This window comes from Clarias gariepinus, chromosome 19 (genome assembly GCF_024256425.1).
Source record: "Clarias gariepinus isolate MV-2021 ecotype Netherlands chromosome 19, CGAR_prim_01v2, whole genome shotgun sequence".
NCBI classification, from domain to species: domain Eukaryota; kingdom Metazoa; phylum Chordata; class Actinopteri; order Siluriformes; family Clariidae; genus Clarias; species Clarias gariepinus.
The window spans coordinates 27,809,357-27,828,093 of record NC_071118.1 but is presented as its reverse complement, the minus strand read 5'-3'; the positions used below and the strand labels follow the sequence as shown (position 1 = coordinate 27,828,093).

Here is an 18,737-nt window from a genome sequence, read left to right as displayed (position 1 = left end):
TATTTACTCTTTGAATGCCAGGCCTCGTGTTTAAACTTGTCTGAGCTGGCATGCCCTGAAATTTGAATTTTGTTTAGTGCTTTGCACAACAAAGACGGCGGTGTGCTGCGTGTGATGGTGGTTTTAGTAAAATGCCGAAATCTAGAGTGGGAACGTGTTTGTAAAGGCCTGTCGCTCTGTAGCCCTGGTCACTTCGCAGTTGTTGGATCTTGTTATATTAGTACCACCCCCCCCCCTCGACCCCTGATTTGGAGCTGCGCTATTGTCAGAGTTGCTTTCATAGTAAATTCGCAGTGCTGTGGTGTAAACTGTTATGGTCCAAAGGCACTGCGATATGTTTTTTTTTTTTTGTTTTTTTTTTTTTCCCTCCCCTCGTATCAGCCCAGTTCTGGTTGTAACTCGACCCAGCAGATGGCCCTCGGGCACGTTTCCGCACTGAGCTGTCCAGGCACGTCTGAGCAAAACCCGTTTCCAAGTTTTATTCTGTGTTTCTGTCTTTCTTCCCTGTTTTTTTTCTTTTTTCTCCCCTCAGTGTTGTCTGTCTGCTCTCTAGGCTTTGTGTCCAAAGTTTTGACAGCTGAATTATACCAATACGTTAGAAGAGAGGCAGGTCATATTATACTTTGGGTTTACAAAGCTGCCAATATTGATGTCTTTTATTATTTGGAAATCAGATGATGGTTTTAAAGTGAGTCATTTAAAGTGAGTATATGAAAATGTATGTTAAACACTAAATATTTATGGTCAAGGAGCTGCATTTTGCTGCAACTAAGTAAACCTGGGTTAGTTTCATACTGATTAGTCACTGTAAAACTACGATATTAACCTATGTCCAATATTGATTTAATTATTTTTCAATTTTATTTTTATAGCGCTTTTAACAATTGTCATTGTCGCAAAGCAGCTTTACACAATAAAAATAATTATTTAAGTCTGTATGGAATGTAAGTGTGCATGAATCAAGGTGAGCAGATCGTCCCTGGTGAGCAAGCCGCGGACGACAGTGGCAAGGAAAAACTCCCTGAGATGGTAAAAGGAAGAAACCTTGAGAGGAACCAGACTCAACAGGGAACCCATCCTCATCTGGGTGAAACAGAAAGCAGGAATTGATCTGCATTCATACTGTGTGTTAGATGGCAAGCAGTTCAGCTATAACAGTTGATGTTAATTGATGTAAATATGGAGTCCAGGTAGTTATTGGAGACAATTGCAATCTTGAACTATCGAGCAACCGCAGCCAAGTCAAGTCCTCAGAGAAACAGCTGTCAACACCAGTCGAGGCCAGAACCGTCTTTATGGTAAAGTGAAAACATCCCCAGACACCAGACGCATTCCGAAGAGACACACGGGGCATCCATGTGACGAGATCTCCAACCAGAAGCGGGAAACCACCAATCATTATGAAACTGAGCATAGTTACAGTAAACTGGGCTAATCACTTTAACTACATGAGTCACTTTAAAAACAATACAGCCGTTAAACTTAGCTAGCTACAGTAAAAACATTTTTTTTTTAAGGCTAATTATAGTAAAAATGGGTTGTTATTTAAAAACTGAGCAGTTATAGGATTAATTATGATTATAATTTTTAAATATTATATTATCATTTTAATTATTATATTATAATTATTTAATTATTATTAATAAATTAATTATTATAGGGCTCATTATTATAAAACTGGGTTAGTTACAGTAAAAATTAATTTAAATGGGTAAGTCACTTGACAATAAATTACTAAATGTAAAAAAACAGCTAATTACAGGAAAATTTGTTTAAAAACAATTGTCTAAAACTGAGATGGTTACAGTGACAAATAGGCTAATTGTAGTACACTGGGCCAATTATTGAAAAATTGTTTGTATTTACATTAAAACTTCTTCTTTTTTTTTTACAGAACACTGGGCCAATCGCTGTAAATGTGTTATTCACTTTTAAAGTAAACACTATAAAACTGGACTAGTCACAGAATAAACTGGGTTAGGGTAAAACTGCAAGAGTAACATAATTCCACTGATTCCAGTTCAATTTTACAACAATTTATTAGGGTACAATAAGGTGAACGTGACACTTTTTTTTCTCAGCTAATCCTGCATTAATGACGGAGCTCAGCGTTTCTAATCTTTTTATGTTTAGCTCATTTTTAGACCCCTAAAACCAGTCTGCAGTTTCCCAGTTCCAGTAAAATGCATTGCAGTGTTGAGGCTCATAGCCTTAAAGTAGACATCATCACTGCCACTTTTAAAGTCTTAATGCTCGCTTTTCCCATTCAGTGTTAAAGCTTCATAAAACCAGCGTTGTGTTTAAGACTCTTCAATGATGCTTTTGAGGTCATGCCCTTCCTCTCGTTCTGTTTTTCATCTCTCTCTCCCGCCATCATTTTGTCCTTCCTTCTTGTCCGAGCGCTGGATGTGTTCACAGGTCGAGTCAAAAATAAACCAGAGAGATTTATTTAGGAAAATATGAGTGTGTCGTCCCGGCCCTGGTGAGGTTTCTGACAGCCGCGGAGAACATAAACAAGACTGCTTATGTAAGGGTGGCGTGCGATCGATTACACACGGAGTCGTTCCTTTGTGGTTTGGAGCGTCGCTCTGTTCCTGAAGGCTGTTTTGTCTCGGTGTGGTTTTATCTGGTGGTGTGGAGAAGCCGTGACCGGAGTGAAGAACGTGCCATGATGATGACTCGTTACTGTGCAGGGAGCTACGTGTCTACTGTATCGCGCTGTAGCGGATTCAGCCCAATAAAATCCACCGCATTCACCCGCATGCGGCACGAAATGAGCTGGAATTTTTGTTTTGGTTATTTGTGTTTTTTGTTTATAGTTTTTCTTTAAAAGAGAACTGTTTTAAATCAAAAATGTCCTTTGTTCTGGCGGAGGGTTATTAACATTTTTCACATAATGTGAAAGAAAGAAATGTAGTATAACCTTAGTTTGTAGTTTTTTACCGTGTTAAAATGCGAACCCAGAGTCTTTTTATCGACAGCATGTAGAAAAATATACATAAGTATGTGTATTAGATAGAATTTTGTCACTTTTATTTGTATTTATTTATTTAGTTAGTTACATAATGCAACACGAAAAAGAGTTTTTACTTACTGTGTGAAACAAATACAAGCGTGCAAATTGTAAGCAGGAAACATGAGAAATAATAGTAATTTCACATTTTGTTCATTATACTTTATTTATTGTCAGTTAGCCGACATCACTGGGTTTAAGTGATAACCGATTTATCCAGCCAGCTAAAAAACTAGATTATAAACAGCAACTTTTCTACACACAGTGCAGGCAGGAAAATTAAAAGATAATAATTATTTACAGATCTGGCCATTAAGAATGCAAGTTTCGAGAAAAGGGATCCTGCGACTTGCAAGCTGTGAAATGCCCTTCATTACCTGTAGGGGGCAGTCGTGTTTCAGTCTGAAGTATTGTGTGTTTAATGAAGCCGAAAATGTGTTCTCTCTCTTAGGCGCCCAATTCTTCTGGCTTTTAGATAAAGTCCTTCCATGCGCCATCTGGCGAATATTCAGTAAAGCACTACACCTTCATTTAAATTCCCGAATGTTGCTTGCGACAAGTTGCGGCACGCCGCGCGCCAAATAGCGGCATCTCGCGGGAAAAAACACGCATTCTTAATGGCAACATCTGTATAGAAAAGTAGAAGCAGCTTGTTTACAAGAGGTTGTTTACATGAATCTTATCTAAACTTTACCAATTTTATCAGGGATGTCAGGATATATTCACATTTTAATAATTATTTTCCTAGAGCATAAAAAAGAAATGTAGTCTAGTTTCTAATAACGTATTTAATATTTCATAATGTATATTACTTTTTTTAAATCACTTCCTGGTTGTGATGTGGGTCTTAATAATGACTGCAGAGTGTGTAAAGCACTACATGATCTGTGAGTGTGTGTGTGTGTGTGTGTGTGTGTGTGATTATCTCCATCTCACTCTCTGCGCTCTGTGTTTGTCGGTCAGGTCGCAGCGCGGCCCATCGCGTCCTGGAGCGTTACCGAGCTCGCACCCAGGAGCAGGCCACTCTGAACCGGGGTCTGAGCCGATCCATGGGCGCGCTGCCCACTAGCGACGAGAACGTCCAGCAGACCCCGCCTCCGTCCGAGACGTCTTCCGCACCGTTCGCACGACAACAAAAGGTTAAAGGTCAGCTTCTGGAGCCGGACCGCCGATCGATGCCGTACCACAGGAAGAAGAACTGGGCGTCGTCTGTGGATTTAGCCTACTTGGACCCGGAATTGCTTCGTTTCGGAGCGCTGGAAGACGCCCGGCGGGGAAGCACCGCCCTCAGTATTCGCTCCTCCGGCAGGCCGAAGTCAGCCTCGAGGGTCCGAGATGTGCCGTATGGAGATTTCGAAGGCTTGGAGGCCAGGAAGGGTCATCATCGTTCGGCGCAGTCGGTGGGCGGAGCTTATGATAAACTTCTAGAGAAACACAAGAAGTTGCACGCGCTCAGTCAGGCCATCGACGGTGAGTTCTGGTTACTTCTTTATTAATTCACACACATACATACACACGGTGTGTAAACAGGTTAAAGTTTAAAAAGTTTTTTATTTATTTATTTATTTATTTATTGGTCCCAGATTGTTGTGGTTCCTTGCTTGCTAAATAATTATATTTATTCACTTAAAAAAAATTTGTCTTTAGTTTGGGATTTCCATTTAAGTCAATATTTATTTTATTTCAATAAAAAAAATATATATAAATTTTATAATGTTGTTCAACTGCGTTTAATTCTCACACATCCTGTTAGGTTCAAAAGAGGTTACAAACAATTTAATTCCCTAAAATAATAAACACCATATTCTCCATTTCTATATATTATTAATATGAATCATTTTCCTTGGAGAGTTTTTTATTTATTTATTATTATTATTATTATTATTTTTATTTATGGAAGGAGTCTCCAGTTTTAATGCTTTCTAGCAGGACTTTCTCATTAACGTGACACGCTCTGTTTGAAGCTGCTAACATTGGTGGAAGCTTTTAGAAGCACATGACCTGTAAAAATTGTTGATTAAATTAAAAAGAGATGTTTTTTGGTGGAAGCTTAAGAATAAAAAATTTTGTAGTGTCTGTAACCATGTCAAATTTATGTTGCAATATTGGATCTAAAAAATTTAGCATTTTATAGTAATGTACTTTTCAGGGCATAAGTAGCCGACACATCTCAATATCCGCATGAGATTATTGCGGATTTTTTATGCCATCAGTATTGTTTTTACAGTATAAAAAGAAATAAAAATCAGGAAAGACCATGGAATTAGATGGGGTGTGCAAACTTTTTGACTGGTAGTGTATGAGTGTGACTGCACTCAGTAGCTGCTACTGTGTGTACACCGAGAGCCTTCCAGCTCTTACTCATGCCACAATGACAAATTTTCAGCCGCTGTGATTTCCTGGCGTGAGCTGCTGCTGCTGCGGCGGCGTTTTAGCTAGAGGAGGCGGAGACGCTTTGTGTTTGAGTGAGCTGCGCCGCGCCAGATTTTTAACGTGACTCACTGTGGCAGCGGGGTCCAGATTCCTGGAACTAATTAGAGCGATGTATAATTGTAGGCTTTCAAAGCTCACCCGTGTGTGTGTGTGTGTGTGTGTGTGTGTGTGTGTTTAAGCACTTTGATGTGATCGTTTAGCCAAAAATTAGGAATCCACACAGTATTACAGTCTAATCCAAGTGGTTTATTGAGCCATCTGTTTGTTCTTTTTTTTTTTTTAACACATCTCACATTCTGTGGAATTATTACTAATTAATTGGATTAAAAAAAAATTCTTACAGATTTCTGTTAAAGTGCTCTTATAACAGGATATTTTATTAAGGAGTCTCCAGTAAAGGTCAGAAATAACGCTACAACTTCTCCAGGATCTCCAGGACAAGACGAGTTTACACTTTTTTTTTTCTTTGTTAATTTATAGGCGTTTGCATTTGATGACACAACATTGCAGTTCCATAATAATCATACACATAATGCTACAGTTAGTTACAAACTTTCGAAGGTACGAACACACAGCGTGCATCCCAGGATGTCCGGAAGCAAGCGTAAAAAGCAGCGGCAATCAAGCTGGTGCCAAGCAATAACTATGGAGAATTTTTTTAAATAATTTGGAGAATAAAGCGACATAAAAAGATGGCAGACACTGCTCGATCTTTTAACATGAATTATTCCACCATCAGCATGATTCTAAAGAACAAGGACAAGATGATGGAACATTTCCTATACAGTGGAACCTTGGATTACGAGCATAATTTGTTCAGGAAGCGGGCTCGTATTCCAAAACACTCGTAAACCAAATTAAATTTTCCTATAAGAAATAATGGAAACTCAAATTATTCGTTCTGCAGCCCAAAAAATAAATACATAAAAATAATTTATACAAAATATAAAGTAAATATTAAACAAATTAACCTGCACTTGACCTTTAAAAAAAAAAAAGTATATATAAGTGTTTCTGTTAATGTCTCCCTTCTAGTGAGACATCCGGAAAAAAGGCTTCAGTTTGTTAGGGAGCATAAAGTTTGAACTTTGGAGCGATGGAAAAAGGTCATGTGACCTGATGAGTCCAGATTGAGTCCTATTCCAGAGTAATGTCAGGGTGAGAAGGGAAGCTCATGAAGCGATGCTCCCATCATGCATTGTGTCCACTGTACAAGCCTCTGGAGACAGTGTTATGATCTGGGGTTGATCAGTTACTCAGGTCTAGACTCAGTAATGTTATGGGGCAATTAAATGAAGTCAGCTGACCACCTGAATTCACCAGGTTATCACATCTTTGGAGGGTTTCTTCAGTGTTCCAAAACTCAGAGTGTAAAAGCGTGGCTCTGGGAGCGCGAGGAATTACATTCACACGTGAACTGGACACCACGATGTTCCCGAATGGAGTCTTGGTGAGCACAGTATTGTAAGTTCTAGTCTGTTTAAACCCTGCCTGTTTCCTGCTGATGCGAGAAGTGAAGAACTGAACCCTGTTCCTGGATGAAACCCTCGCAAGTTTATCGTCCCTGCGTTTGTGTTAATCTGTTCATTCTTCTCCTGCACTCCAACAGTCAGGAAGGTTAGCGAAAGAAAAAATATCGCCGCCGGTTACGCTACGCCGCCCGACAGGAATCTCCTCCGCTCTTCTCACCACCTCAGCACGCGTGATGGACAAACCCAAATATTTTCTTTTACTTTTCCCTCTCGGCTCGACTGCTACTTATAGGAGGGTAAATCGAGCGCGGAACGTTTTCTGTAGACGTGTCGTCTGGCAGCTTTTTTCTTTTGTGGCTTTCTTTCTTTTTCTTTCAGGGGGGATTTCGGCCTCTCCGTCTCCTCACCCGTTCCTGGGCTCCGTTCTTTTCCTGTTACACGCTCGCGGCTCTCCCAGACGGAAATCCAGAATAACGCAGCGTTATTAGATTTTTCAGTTTTCGAGCGAGACGGAAAAGCAAAACAGCAAAAGGAATGAATGAATAAAGGGAAAAAAATTTAATGAAAAAAACAGACTTGGAGGGAAGCAATAAAAATGGAAAGGAGAAGAAAGATAGATTTTTTTTTTTTTTTGAAGATAGAGACTTTGTCATTGTAGTGATGCTATGAAATTATTTTGTAAGCTCTCAGAGACCAGCAGCAATAATAAACATAAAAATAAACAACATATGACGAATAAGGAATAAACACAAGGTAGAAAGTGGAATCGAAAGATATTCAAGAAATGGAAAGGACAAAAGTTTATAATGCAGTGTATGTGATCAAAGGAAAAAAAAAAGAAGGAATGTGTGTGTTGGTGTGTTTGTGCGAGTGTGTAGGCGTGTGTGTGTGTGTGAGTGTGTGTGTCAGCATTTGTGCATGTTTGTGTTGTTGTTTGTGGCAGGGCGTGGGAGTGCGTCACCAGTGGCGTTTGTGTTTATGTATGGGTATTTATGAGGGTGTGTGTGTGTTTCTGTATTGTATAAAAATGAAGGTAAACCCCAGCTGGAATTATTTACTAAGATTCCTCGAGCTGCTGAAACAGGAAATGAGGTTCTGACGGTGTACAGAGTTATTTCCAACATAACAGGAATCCCCACCTCATTTCCTGTTTTGGTCTTAGTGTGTGTGTGTGTGTGTGTGTGTGTGTGTTTGAGAGAGAAAAACAGTCTTACAACTTTTTCAATATCTGTAAGACAAGAGGAGTTTACACTCTGTGTTTAAACACACATATATATATATACACACACACACACACACACACACACACGCACAGGTAGCACATACCGGCTCAGCCTCATTTCCTGTGTGTGTGTGTGTGTGTGTGTGTGTGTGTGTTGGTTGGTAGACCGTACCAATCTGCTTTGAGGATCAGGTGTTTTGCTGGAGTGGGCGGAGCTTCAGGCTTCACTTCCACTACGTGCTGAGGCTCAGACTGGCTTCACACACACACACACACACACACACACACACAGGGGTTTCATCTGTTACACACTCTCATGTAGGGGTTTGATTCATCACACACTCATTAGTGACCCATATCCATTAGAGCTGGAATAGGCCTGCAGTGCATTGTGGGTAATCCAGAAAGCTGACCTGTGGCATGTGAGCACTAAACTCACCTCGTTAAACTGAATCTGTTCATTTGTGAATGATTTAAACGGCTGGCGTTCGAGTAAGAACACTCGCTTGGGGCGAGTTCTAGTTTTTATGAAGAAGTGTTATAACACACACACACACACACACACACACACACACACTCGCCACTCCAGTTTTCTTTATCCTCACTCGTATGATCTCCCAGACGGGTGAAAAGTCGCATGATTCTCGAGCGTTACGCGTCAGAGCGCCGTCCAGAACCGCGGCTCACTGACACACGCCGGCCGGGTTTACAGCTTCAGCTGAAGTTCTTACGGAGACGCCGTGTGAAAACTCTAAAGATACAAAGTTTAAATAGTCACCGTTTAGAGAGTCTCCCCCCCCCCACACACACACACACGCACACAAAGTTTAGCTATGGTGTGAATGCACTGAAATGTGGAAAAGCATCTATAAACTACTTTATCAGATTTTAGACGGATTGCAAAATACTAACCAGCTTCAACTGAATGTAGTGAAATTTGCTGCGAATATGAGTAGCTACTTTTTACTCTTTTTTTTTTTCTTCTTTTTTTTCTTTTTTTCTTTTTTTATAAATGCAATTTTGCAGTTAAATAGATGTGTGTGTTGGTGAATGAGATTCCTGTATACTGGATATAAAAATAAATTTTAACTAATTTGTGTGTGTGTGTGTGTGTGTGTGTGTGTGTGTGTGTGTGTGTGTGTGTGTGTTTTCAGACCCTATGCTCACTCACAGGAGTTATCAGAGTGACTACAGCTCCTCCAGCGAGAGTCCGTCAGTAACGTCATCAGACCCAGACTACAGACATGGTGAGTGTCTGTCTGTCTGTCTGTCTGTCTGGTTCTCATTCACACACACCTTTATACTCCTCAGACTAAAAATTACTCTGCAAACATCAGGCTATGTTCTGGTAAATAAAGGTGGTGTCCCAAAAGTCCACAAGTTACTCATTTATTAGAGCCAATGTTTTTTTTTGTTTTTTGTTTTTTTAGTAAAGTGCATTATACATAAGTGAAGGATTATGGTAGGTAGATATGTTTAGTTAACTGATGTATGGATGGATGGATGGATGGATAAGTGAATGAATATTTATATGGATGGATGGATGGATGGATGGATAAGTGACTATCTAAGTGGACAAATGAGATGAGTTAATGAATTAACAGATACATGCATACATGGATGGATACAAATACTATAAATGACTAAATAAATAGATTGATTGATTATGTATAATGAAATGGTTGGGTGTGAATAAAGAGATGGATACGTAGATTAATTGGTAGTAATAGATTGCTGTATATGTGAATAAATAGATGGGATGGGTGGAGTGAGGGATGGGTGGATAAGTAAATGAAGAAAGGATAAGTAGATGATGGAATAGATGGAATTGTATGTAAATAACTAGATCTAGATATATTGAGGGCTCGATTAATAAGACGAATAGATAGATGGCTATATCTGTATCTATCTACAGATGGCTAGGATGTGTTGACTAGATACATTGAAGAATGGATGGATAAGTTTGATGGATAGATAGCTGTGTACAAGTGTATTAGTGGATGGATGGATGGATGGATGTATAAGTGGATGACTGGCTGGACGGATGGATAAGAGTACAGTATGGATGGATGTACATGTACACGCATCAGCCATTTCATTAGGTACATCAGTTCAACTCCTCATTAATGCAAATGAATCATACAGCAGAAACTCAATAGAATTTAATTTAGTTCAATTCTATTTGTATAGCGCTTTTAACAATTGAAATTGAAACGCAGCTTTACAAAATTTAAAGAATTATCGAAGTTTGTATGAAATGTGAATGTGTACGAATCAAAATGGTCAGATAGTCCCTGAAGAGCAAGCCGAGGACGACGGCGACAGTGGCAAGGAAAAACTCCTCGAGATGTTATTAGAAAGAAACCTTGAGAGGAACCAGACTCAACAGGGAACCCATCAGTTCAAAGCATTTAGCGATGTAGACACCATGGTCAAGAAGCTCGAACCGAGCATCAGAATGGGGGAAAAAAGGGTGATTTACGTGACTTTGAACATGACGTGGTTGTTGGTGCCAGATGGGCTGGTCTGAGTATTTCCCAGACTGCTGATCTACAGAGGGTTTACTGAGAGTAAGTATCCAGTAAATGCAGTTCTCCGAGTAAAAACATCTTGGTTTAGAGGTTAATGGTCAGACAGGCAACAGAAACTCAAATAAGATCTCATTACAACCGGAGAGCGTCTCTAAACACAACATGTCGAAGCTTGGAGCAGGTGTTCTACAGCAGTAGAAGATCACACCAACGGTCACTCCTGTCAGCTAAGAACAGGAAACTGTAGCTACAAGTCGCATGTTTTTACCAAAACTGATCAACAGAAGATTGGAAATCCATCGCCTGGTCTGATGAGGCTCGGGTTCTGCTCAGACATTCTGATGGGCGAGTCAGAACATAAAGACATGGATCCCTCCTGCCATGTATCACTGGTTCAGACTGGTGGTGGTGATGATGTAATGGTGTGAAGGACGGACGCACGGATCGATCGAGATGTCGAGCAGAAATCTCACTGTAATGTTTTTTCCCCTCACGCAGCCAAGAGGGTGGACGACCTGAAACGCTTCAGTTCACAAGCGGGACTGTCTGAGACCGACGGCATGCAGCAGAGACACAGGTACTGGCTCCAACACACACACGCGCACACACACAAATGAGTCGGGCATTAATTAATCCGACTGACTTGCTCGATCTGCTGCAAGAGGTGTGAACAGGACTTAACTTCCACAGCATTGAACAAGCCTGTTAAATGATAAAAAGTATTACGGAAAAAAATGACGCTCTCCACGATGCACTGGTCTGAAATTTTTTTTTAAAAAGGCCACTTTATCTCGCCGCTCCATCACTGATTATGTTCCTTTAGAAACACAGTGATGAGTGTTTTATCTCTTCTAGTTAATCATAACTCGTTCATTATTAGCCTCAACCAGACAGACAGATCATCGCCTCGTTTCGCCTTCTAGCCTGAGAGCAGGTCACACACTTCTACCCCCGGGTTAGTTTTCTTCTTTTGTTCGTGACAAAAATGTCGTCCAAAAATGTCGTCTAACCTGCGAGTGTTTATGTAAAAAAGTGTTTTCACACGACCGATATGATCTCCGTCTGGTCATCTGATCATCGCTGTACAGCCAGGTAGGAAATCTTAGAATACTACTATTGTTTTTTAAAAAAAAAAAAGTAAGTGCAAATTAAAATTTGCAGACATGGGTTTAAAAATAAATAAATAAATAAATTCCCCTACTAAATCCTTGAAGATTTGTAAACCAAAAATAAAAATGGTGCTTTTATCCTTGCATCTGCTCGCTATTCTTCACTTTTCTTTCCGTATATTATAGCAGGAAGAAGAAGCTACGGTTTGGCTTCTAGAGAACACAGCTGCGGCGTTATGGGCTTTGATTTAAAAAAGCTGCAGTGTTGTAATGTTAGAAACCTGCCTGCGTGTTGCACTGAAATCCAGCTCGGGTATTTTAATCATTAAAGAAAGTTGCTAAGGTCAGCCCTGAGGTGCAGGAATGCAGTCATTAAATCTGCCTCCATGGTTCCCTCTAGTGGTCAGTGTCCAAAGTGAAGTGGAATCTGGTCCGAATATCATGCCAAGATCAGTTCAGGCGCAAAGATTTGACCTCACAACCTCGTGGTGACGAGGACTAACCCTTCACCAATGATTAATGTAGTGTGGACGAGTGTTTCCTGTGTCCTGCGCTGATCCCTCGTTCTCTTGCTCCCTCCGACGGTAGGCTGTACGATGTAGGCCAGGAGGAAGCCTTCAGGACGGAGTTACTGATGTCCAGGCCGGAGGACGTGATTCAGAGACTGCCGACCCAAATGTCCCGCTACAGCCTTTACCACGCGGACGAGCCGCGCGCCTCCATGAACGACCTGCGGGAGACGATGAAGACCAGCATGATGGACGTCAGCAGCCTTCAGACTCGCAAAGCCAAGGTGAGAGCACAGGGTGTGTGTGTGTGTGTGAGAAACTTTTGTCTTTAAAAACTAGTCATAAAAATTATGTCAGATAAATAACTACTACATTAACTAAGCTTTTCCAAAAGCTGCGTACATTAGATTTTTGTTTTTAATCTTTCTTGTTTTTAATTAGGTTGTTTGTGAATTCAGTTTTACATAATTTTTTTTTTTACCAGCATATTTATGTATTTACTTGTTTAATGTTTATTTACTCGCCTGCTCAAAAATTAATCAATTAGTCAACCAGTTATTTTAAATAATAAATGAGTTAATTAATTAAACTATTTACTGGAATTTTTTTTTATTTTTTTCTATTTATTGTTTAAAAATTTACCTTATTTATTCTAACCTTAGGTTTTGTATTGTATGTACTTAATTTTTTTTACTCAGCATTTTCTTACTAAATAATATATTTACTTTGTGTTTAATTTATTTTTTAAATGTTTTATTCACGCTGTAATTTCCCATTTATTCACGTAAGCTATTCATTTTTTTGCTCTGTTGTTTTTTTTTTTTCTTTTCATTTACTCAGTTGTTAGTGAATACATTTAAATTCAGATCTAAATATATAATTTGGAATTATTTATTAACTCGCTCATTTCATTACTATTTGTTTATTTTATGTTTGCCTTTATGTTTCATGTCCCTCTCTCTCTCTCTCTCTCTCTCTCTCGGATGTATACATTTATCCGATTGTTTCCGTTCCTCTATGTTCCTCTCGCTGTCTCTGTAGACGTTTTTCGGTCCCGAGTTTGCAAAGATGTCGACGGAGCCGTGCGTGGGCCTGAAAGTTCCCTCGTCCATCATGGTATGAGACGGAAATTTGCACATATTTGCATGTCCCGCCTTTAGGAGGTTTATTTTATTAGCAGGATTGCATTGTTACTGACCCTCTGCTGTGTGTGTGTGTGTGTGTGTGTGTGTGTGTGTGTGTGTGTGTGTGTGTAGAATAAGCGTGGGAAGGTGGAGGAGAGCCTGCGGAAGGTGTTTGTGGTGCTGCTGAACGGTCAGAAGCTGGAGGTGAGCTGTGACGTGAAGGTGGTGTGTAAGGACGTGTTGGACATGGTGAACGCACACGTGGGGCTGGTGGAGCATCACCTCTTCGGCCTGGCTTACCTTAAAGGTGACTGAGTGAATGTGACTGTGTGTGATTGTGACCGTGTGTGTGTGTGTGTATGAGTGAACCATAACTGTGTATATATTTCATTAATCCAGACTTGTTTAATAAAATGATGTACATTATAAAGGTACATTTGTTGCTTTTGGGTCTTGTCTTACTTCTTAATCCAGTCGTTTTATTCACAGTGTTAATTATGATTGCAGATACACACACAGTTCTGTAACCAGCCTATATTAGTCTAGCTGAATATTGTAAGCTGCATTACTATAAATAAATTGAGGAATATATATATATATATATTAAAAAAAAATTGTATCTGCTAACTAGTGTATATATGATTGGTTCTTAGATGTTATGATGCATCAACAATTTATTGCTTTTAATTAAGTATACTGTAGATAGATAGATGGTGCTTATACTTAAATTTCTTTCAGATTAAAGCAAAACTTCTGACCATCCAATATCAATATTGTGATAAATTATGATGATTGAATTATAAATGTTATGGGTATAAAGAGATAATGTGTGTGTGTGTGTGTGTGTGTGCGCCTCTCGGTTTGGTTTTCTAGACGACGAGTTCTTCTTCATCGACTCCGATGCCAGAATCTCGAAGCTGGCTCCCGACGGCTGGAAAGAAGATCCAAAGAAAAGGAAAACGGACATCAACTTCACGTTATTCCTGCGCATCAAGTTCTTCCATGATGACGTCAGCTTCATCCAGTGCGTCACTCTAAAGTGTTAAAGTTTATTAATAAAAATGAGATTCAGTCAGGATTTAAACTTTAGTGGCTTTCAATTTATGTAATAAACTATTCATTATTACATTATATTAAATTGTGTATATAATATAATAATAATAATAATAAAATAGCAGGGGATTAAAACAGTTATTTAAAAATATATAAAATATCTTTAAATATTTTATGATTATAAAAAGAAGATTGTAAAAAAAAGAGCATGTAATCATATTAATAAAGTGACACTTTTTATTATAACTCACTTATTATTATAGTTATATAATTTTTTTTTATTAGATTCATAACTATGAATTTTTTTCCACTAATGTATTCTCCTACACTGTTGAATTCCTCTGAGCAAAACTATTGGCATCCATCCCAATGAGTGCTTCATAAACTGCACGTCTTGCTTTTAATTTTTCTATTTCTTTCTACGCCCACTGACGTGTCGTCCTGTTTGTTTTTTTCTCCTAAGGCACCCCATGACCAAGCACCAGTACTACCTGCAGTTGCGGAAGGATATTTTGGAGGAGCGAATGCGTTGCAACATGGAGAATGCGATGATCTTGGCCTCTCTGGCGTTGCAGGCCGAGATCGGCGACCACCAGCCCGAGGTAGAAACATCTCAGTGGCTGAGAATCTTACATTCTGTGTCAAGCATAAGTATTAACCCCCTTGAATTTTGTCTTCCCTTTTTTTTTTTTTTTTTTTTCAAAAGCTTCATGGAAAGACATATTTCAGGACGGAGCATTACCTTCCTGCTAATATTATGGAGAAGCTTGACCAAAGCTCCATGAAAGAGGAACTCTCCAAAATGCACAGCAACTACTACGGAGCCAAAGAGGACGAGGCCGAGTTCGAGTTCCTTAAGGTGCGTGTGATACTCGTGTCCCTCAGGGAACTGAATTGGGATCATTTCTTTTTCATGTTTATCCCACACCACTTTTAAATTCTCCACTCTGATTGGCCAGAAGGTGTTGATGCATTTTCTTTAACAGCAGCTCTGACAGTAGTGCAGCCTCAAGTCACAGGGTTGTTTTAATGCGCTTCTTCTAATACGTTATTGTTTCTATAGCAACGGCTATAAGTTTATGTTGCGATTATGGAAGGAGTCTCCAGTGTCAGCAGTTTGTTTGCAGTAACATGAGGGGAATCTTACATTTAATACATTTAATTAAAATGGATGAAAGGTATTACTCTTTATAGAATTGAACAAAGAGGGTATCTTTGTGGTATAAGAGGAATAAATCACACACACTTCATCACATTAAAATATTGTTGATTATTTTCCTAAAACTGAACAACACGAGTGTTTTAATCTTCATCTAAACAACATGTAAAACATTATCTCTTTAGTGCATAATGTGATGCATAACAGAAGCAGCGGTTGTTAAGGAATCGTGCTGACGCGCTGTTTTTTTCGTGATCCGTTCGAGGTCGGTTTGGCGTTCCGTGAGAGATTTAATGATTGAGAACCTAGCGGCTGTTTTTTCTGACAGTGGTAAAACCCAGATCTTTCCATTTGTGCCAGTTTAGGATTTACGTGTATTTTTGTACGAAGAACATTTGGATCAGCCAAAGTTCTGTGTGCCAGTGAACCGGGAAGAACATAAGGTTGTGGTTGTGTGAGGGTTTTTTTTTTTTCTGTTCTACTAGGAGCACAGCTTGAACGTCTTGTACTGAGACTGGATTAAAGACTTTACTGTTTAAAAAAAAAAAAAAAAACTGTATTCATAGAAATATAAATCAGATGTTCATCTCCAAACATTGCTCGATACCACAATACCTTTTTGAAAAAAAATTTTTTTTGTCTGTTTAGTTTAAAATAATTTCTTTTGTAGATGTTTCCAGGTTTCTAAGATTCCAGGATTCTTAAACGTTTTTTTCCGTCCTTCTCTTCAGTCCTGAATCATAAACAGGCTTTATGATACCCAGCCTTACACAACACACCTTGTATACGTTTCTACTGCATATGGTTTGTTGTAAATTGATTCAGTCAAGAGAAATTAAATAAAAATATAATTTGCTGTCTCGTTAATCACGGGTTTAGAAGTAGAGCACCCTTTTGTGGCAGTGCAAATTCATACCCTCATAATTTTGAAGGTGCTTTCTGTAAGCAACACATCATTACGGTTATTCCATTTATTATAAATTTGGATTTTCCTGCTCGGTATTTTTAAGGGCTGTGCTATAAATCAGTCAGGATGATCTGCTATAAATGTTTGTGATCTGGTAGGATTTAATGGGATTGGATGTGATTGGTTCTGATGGAGTGGATGCGATGTTATGTGATATGGTGGGATTTGATTAAATGAGGTGTGATGGAATGGGATGAGATGGCATGAAGGGGTTAGATGGAATGAGAAGAGACGGGTTGTATTGGGACGAAATGTGAAGAGAAAAGATGTAATGGCATGTAATGTGATGTGATATGATCAGATGGGGAAGAATTGGGATGTAATGTGGTGGGTTAAGATGGGATGAAAGGGAATGGGATGTGATTCTGATGGACGTTTGTCTGGGTGCTGTAGGTGAGTCAGCGCCTGACTGAGTATGGCGTTCATTTCCACCGTGTGCTGCCGGAGAAAAGATCTCAGACAGGAATCCAGATGGGCGTCTCCTCCAGGGGCATCCAGATCTTCGAGGTGCTGAACGGAAACCGAACACCGGCTCTAAGGTTTCCCTGGAGAGACACCAAGAAGAGCTCTTTCATCGTAAGATTTGCGCGTTACACCTGACATATAAACATGCAGTATATCAGACCTGTATTACGTCATCAGGCAAGAATTAAGAATTTACTGAAATTAATTAATTGCTTGATTGATTATTGGTCTGATTTTCAGTAGACCATTAAAAAATTTATTGAAGGAGGAGTAAAATAAACGAGTATCAAATATAAAAAGAAAAGTTGTAAAAACACAATAAATTAAGAAAGAACAAATGAATAAAACAAATCAGATTACGTTATACAGAAAGCTGTAGATGATGTAAGTGTGTGTGTGTGTGTGTGCATTTCCCCTCCAGAAAAAAAAGATTTGTCTGCAGAACTCATCAGATGGGATTAAACACGTGTTCCAGACAGACACTCAGAAGACGTGTCAGTATCTGCTTCAGCTGTGCCTAGAGCAGCACAAATTCCACCAGCAGATGAAAACATGGCAGAGCAACCAGGAGCAGCAGGAGCTCGGTACCTTCACCCATCCCCGCAGTCACTCGTCCCCAGTGTCGCTCACTTGTCCCCGCGGTCGCTCACTCGTCCACTCGTCCCCGCGGTCGCTCACTCGTCCACTCGTCCCCGCGGTCGCTCACTCGTCCACTCGTCCCCGCGGTCGCTCACTCGTCCACTCGTCCCCGCGGTCGCTCACTCGTCCACTCGTCCCCGCGGTCGCTCACTCGTCCACTCGTCCCCGCGGTCGCTCACTCGTCCGTCCACTCGGTCGTTTACTCGTCTACTCGGTCGTCCACTCGGTCGTTTACTCGTCTACTCGGTCGTCCACTCGCCCCCGCGGTCGTCCACGGTCGTCCACTCGTCCCCGCGGTCGCTCACTCGTCCGTCCACTCGGTCGTTTACTCGTCTACTCGGTCGTCCACTCGCCCCCGCGGTCGTCCACGGTCGTCCACTCGCCCCCACGGTCGGCCCCGCAGTCGTCCACTCGCCCCCGCAGTCGTCCACTCGCCCCCGCGGTCGGCCCCGCAGTCGTCCACTCGCCCCCGCGGTCGGCCCCGCAGTCGTCCACTCGCCCCCGCGGTCGGCCCCGCAGTCGTCCACTCGCCCCCGCGGTCGGCCCCGCAGTCGTCCACTCGCCCCCGCGGTCGGCCCCGCAGTCGTCCACTCGTCCCCGCGGTCGGCCCCGCAGTCGTCCACTCGTCCCCGCGGTCGGCCCCGCAGTCGTCCACTCGGTCGTTTACTCGTCCACTCGGTCGTCCACTCGTCCCCGCGGTCGGCCCCGCAGTCGTCCACTCGTCCCCGCGGTCGGCCCCGCGGTCGGCCCCGCAGTCGTCCACTCGTCCCCGCGGTCGGCCCCGCGGTCGGCCCCGCAGTCGTCCACTCGTCCCCGCGGTCGGCCCCGCGGTCGGCCCCGCAGTCGTGCGGTCGGCCCCGCAGTCGTCCGGTCGGCCCCGCGGTCGGCCCCGCAGTCGTCCACTCGTCCCCGCGGTCGGCCCCGCAGCCGTCCACTCGCCCCCGCGGTCGGCCCCGCAGCCGTCCACTCGCCCCCGCGGTCGGCCCCGCAGCCGTCCACTCGCCCCCGCGGTCGGCCCCGCAGTCGTCCACTCGTCCCCGC

At 41.4% G+C, this 18,737-nt stretch overlaps 1 protein-coding gene across 3 annotated transcripts in view; it reads left to right on the top strand.

Annotated features, from left to right (window-relative positions):
- Positions 1 to 18,737, top strand: part of ptpn13 (protein tyrosine phosphatase non-receptor type 13) — a 73,272-nt gene that overhangs the window by 28,470 nt on the left and 26,065 nt on the right. For all 3 annotated transcript variants that reach the window (XM_053477971.1, XM_053477972.1, XM_053477970.1), the window contains exons 7-17: positions 3,977 to 4,483; positions 9,295 to 9,387; positions 11,170 to 11,248; positions 12,369 to 12,573; positions 13,331 to 13,405; positions 13,546 to 13,720; positions 14,287 to 14,437; positions 14,930 to 15,068; positions 15,173 to 15,325; positions 16,986 to 17,168; positions 17,479 to 17,641. In XM_053477971.1, coding sequence (XP_053333946.1) covers positions 3,977 to 4,483; positions 9,295 to 9,387; positions 11,170 to 11,248; positions 12,369 to 12,573; positions 13,331 to 13,405; positions 13,546 to 13,720; positions 14,287 to 14,437; positions 14,930 to 15,068; positions 15,173 to 15,325; positions 16,986 to 17,168; positions 17,479 to 17,641 — 1,923 coding nt within the window. The remainder of the gene's footprint in view (positions 1 to 3,976; positions 4,484 to 9,294; positions 9,388 to 11,169; positions 11,249 to 12,368; positions 12,574 to 13,330; positions 13,406 to 13,545; positions 13,721 to 14,286; positions 14,438 to 14,929; positions 15,069 to 15,172; positions 15,326 to 16,985; positions 17,169 to 17,478; positions 17,642 to 18,737) is intronic.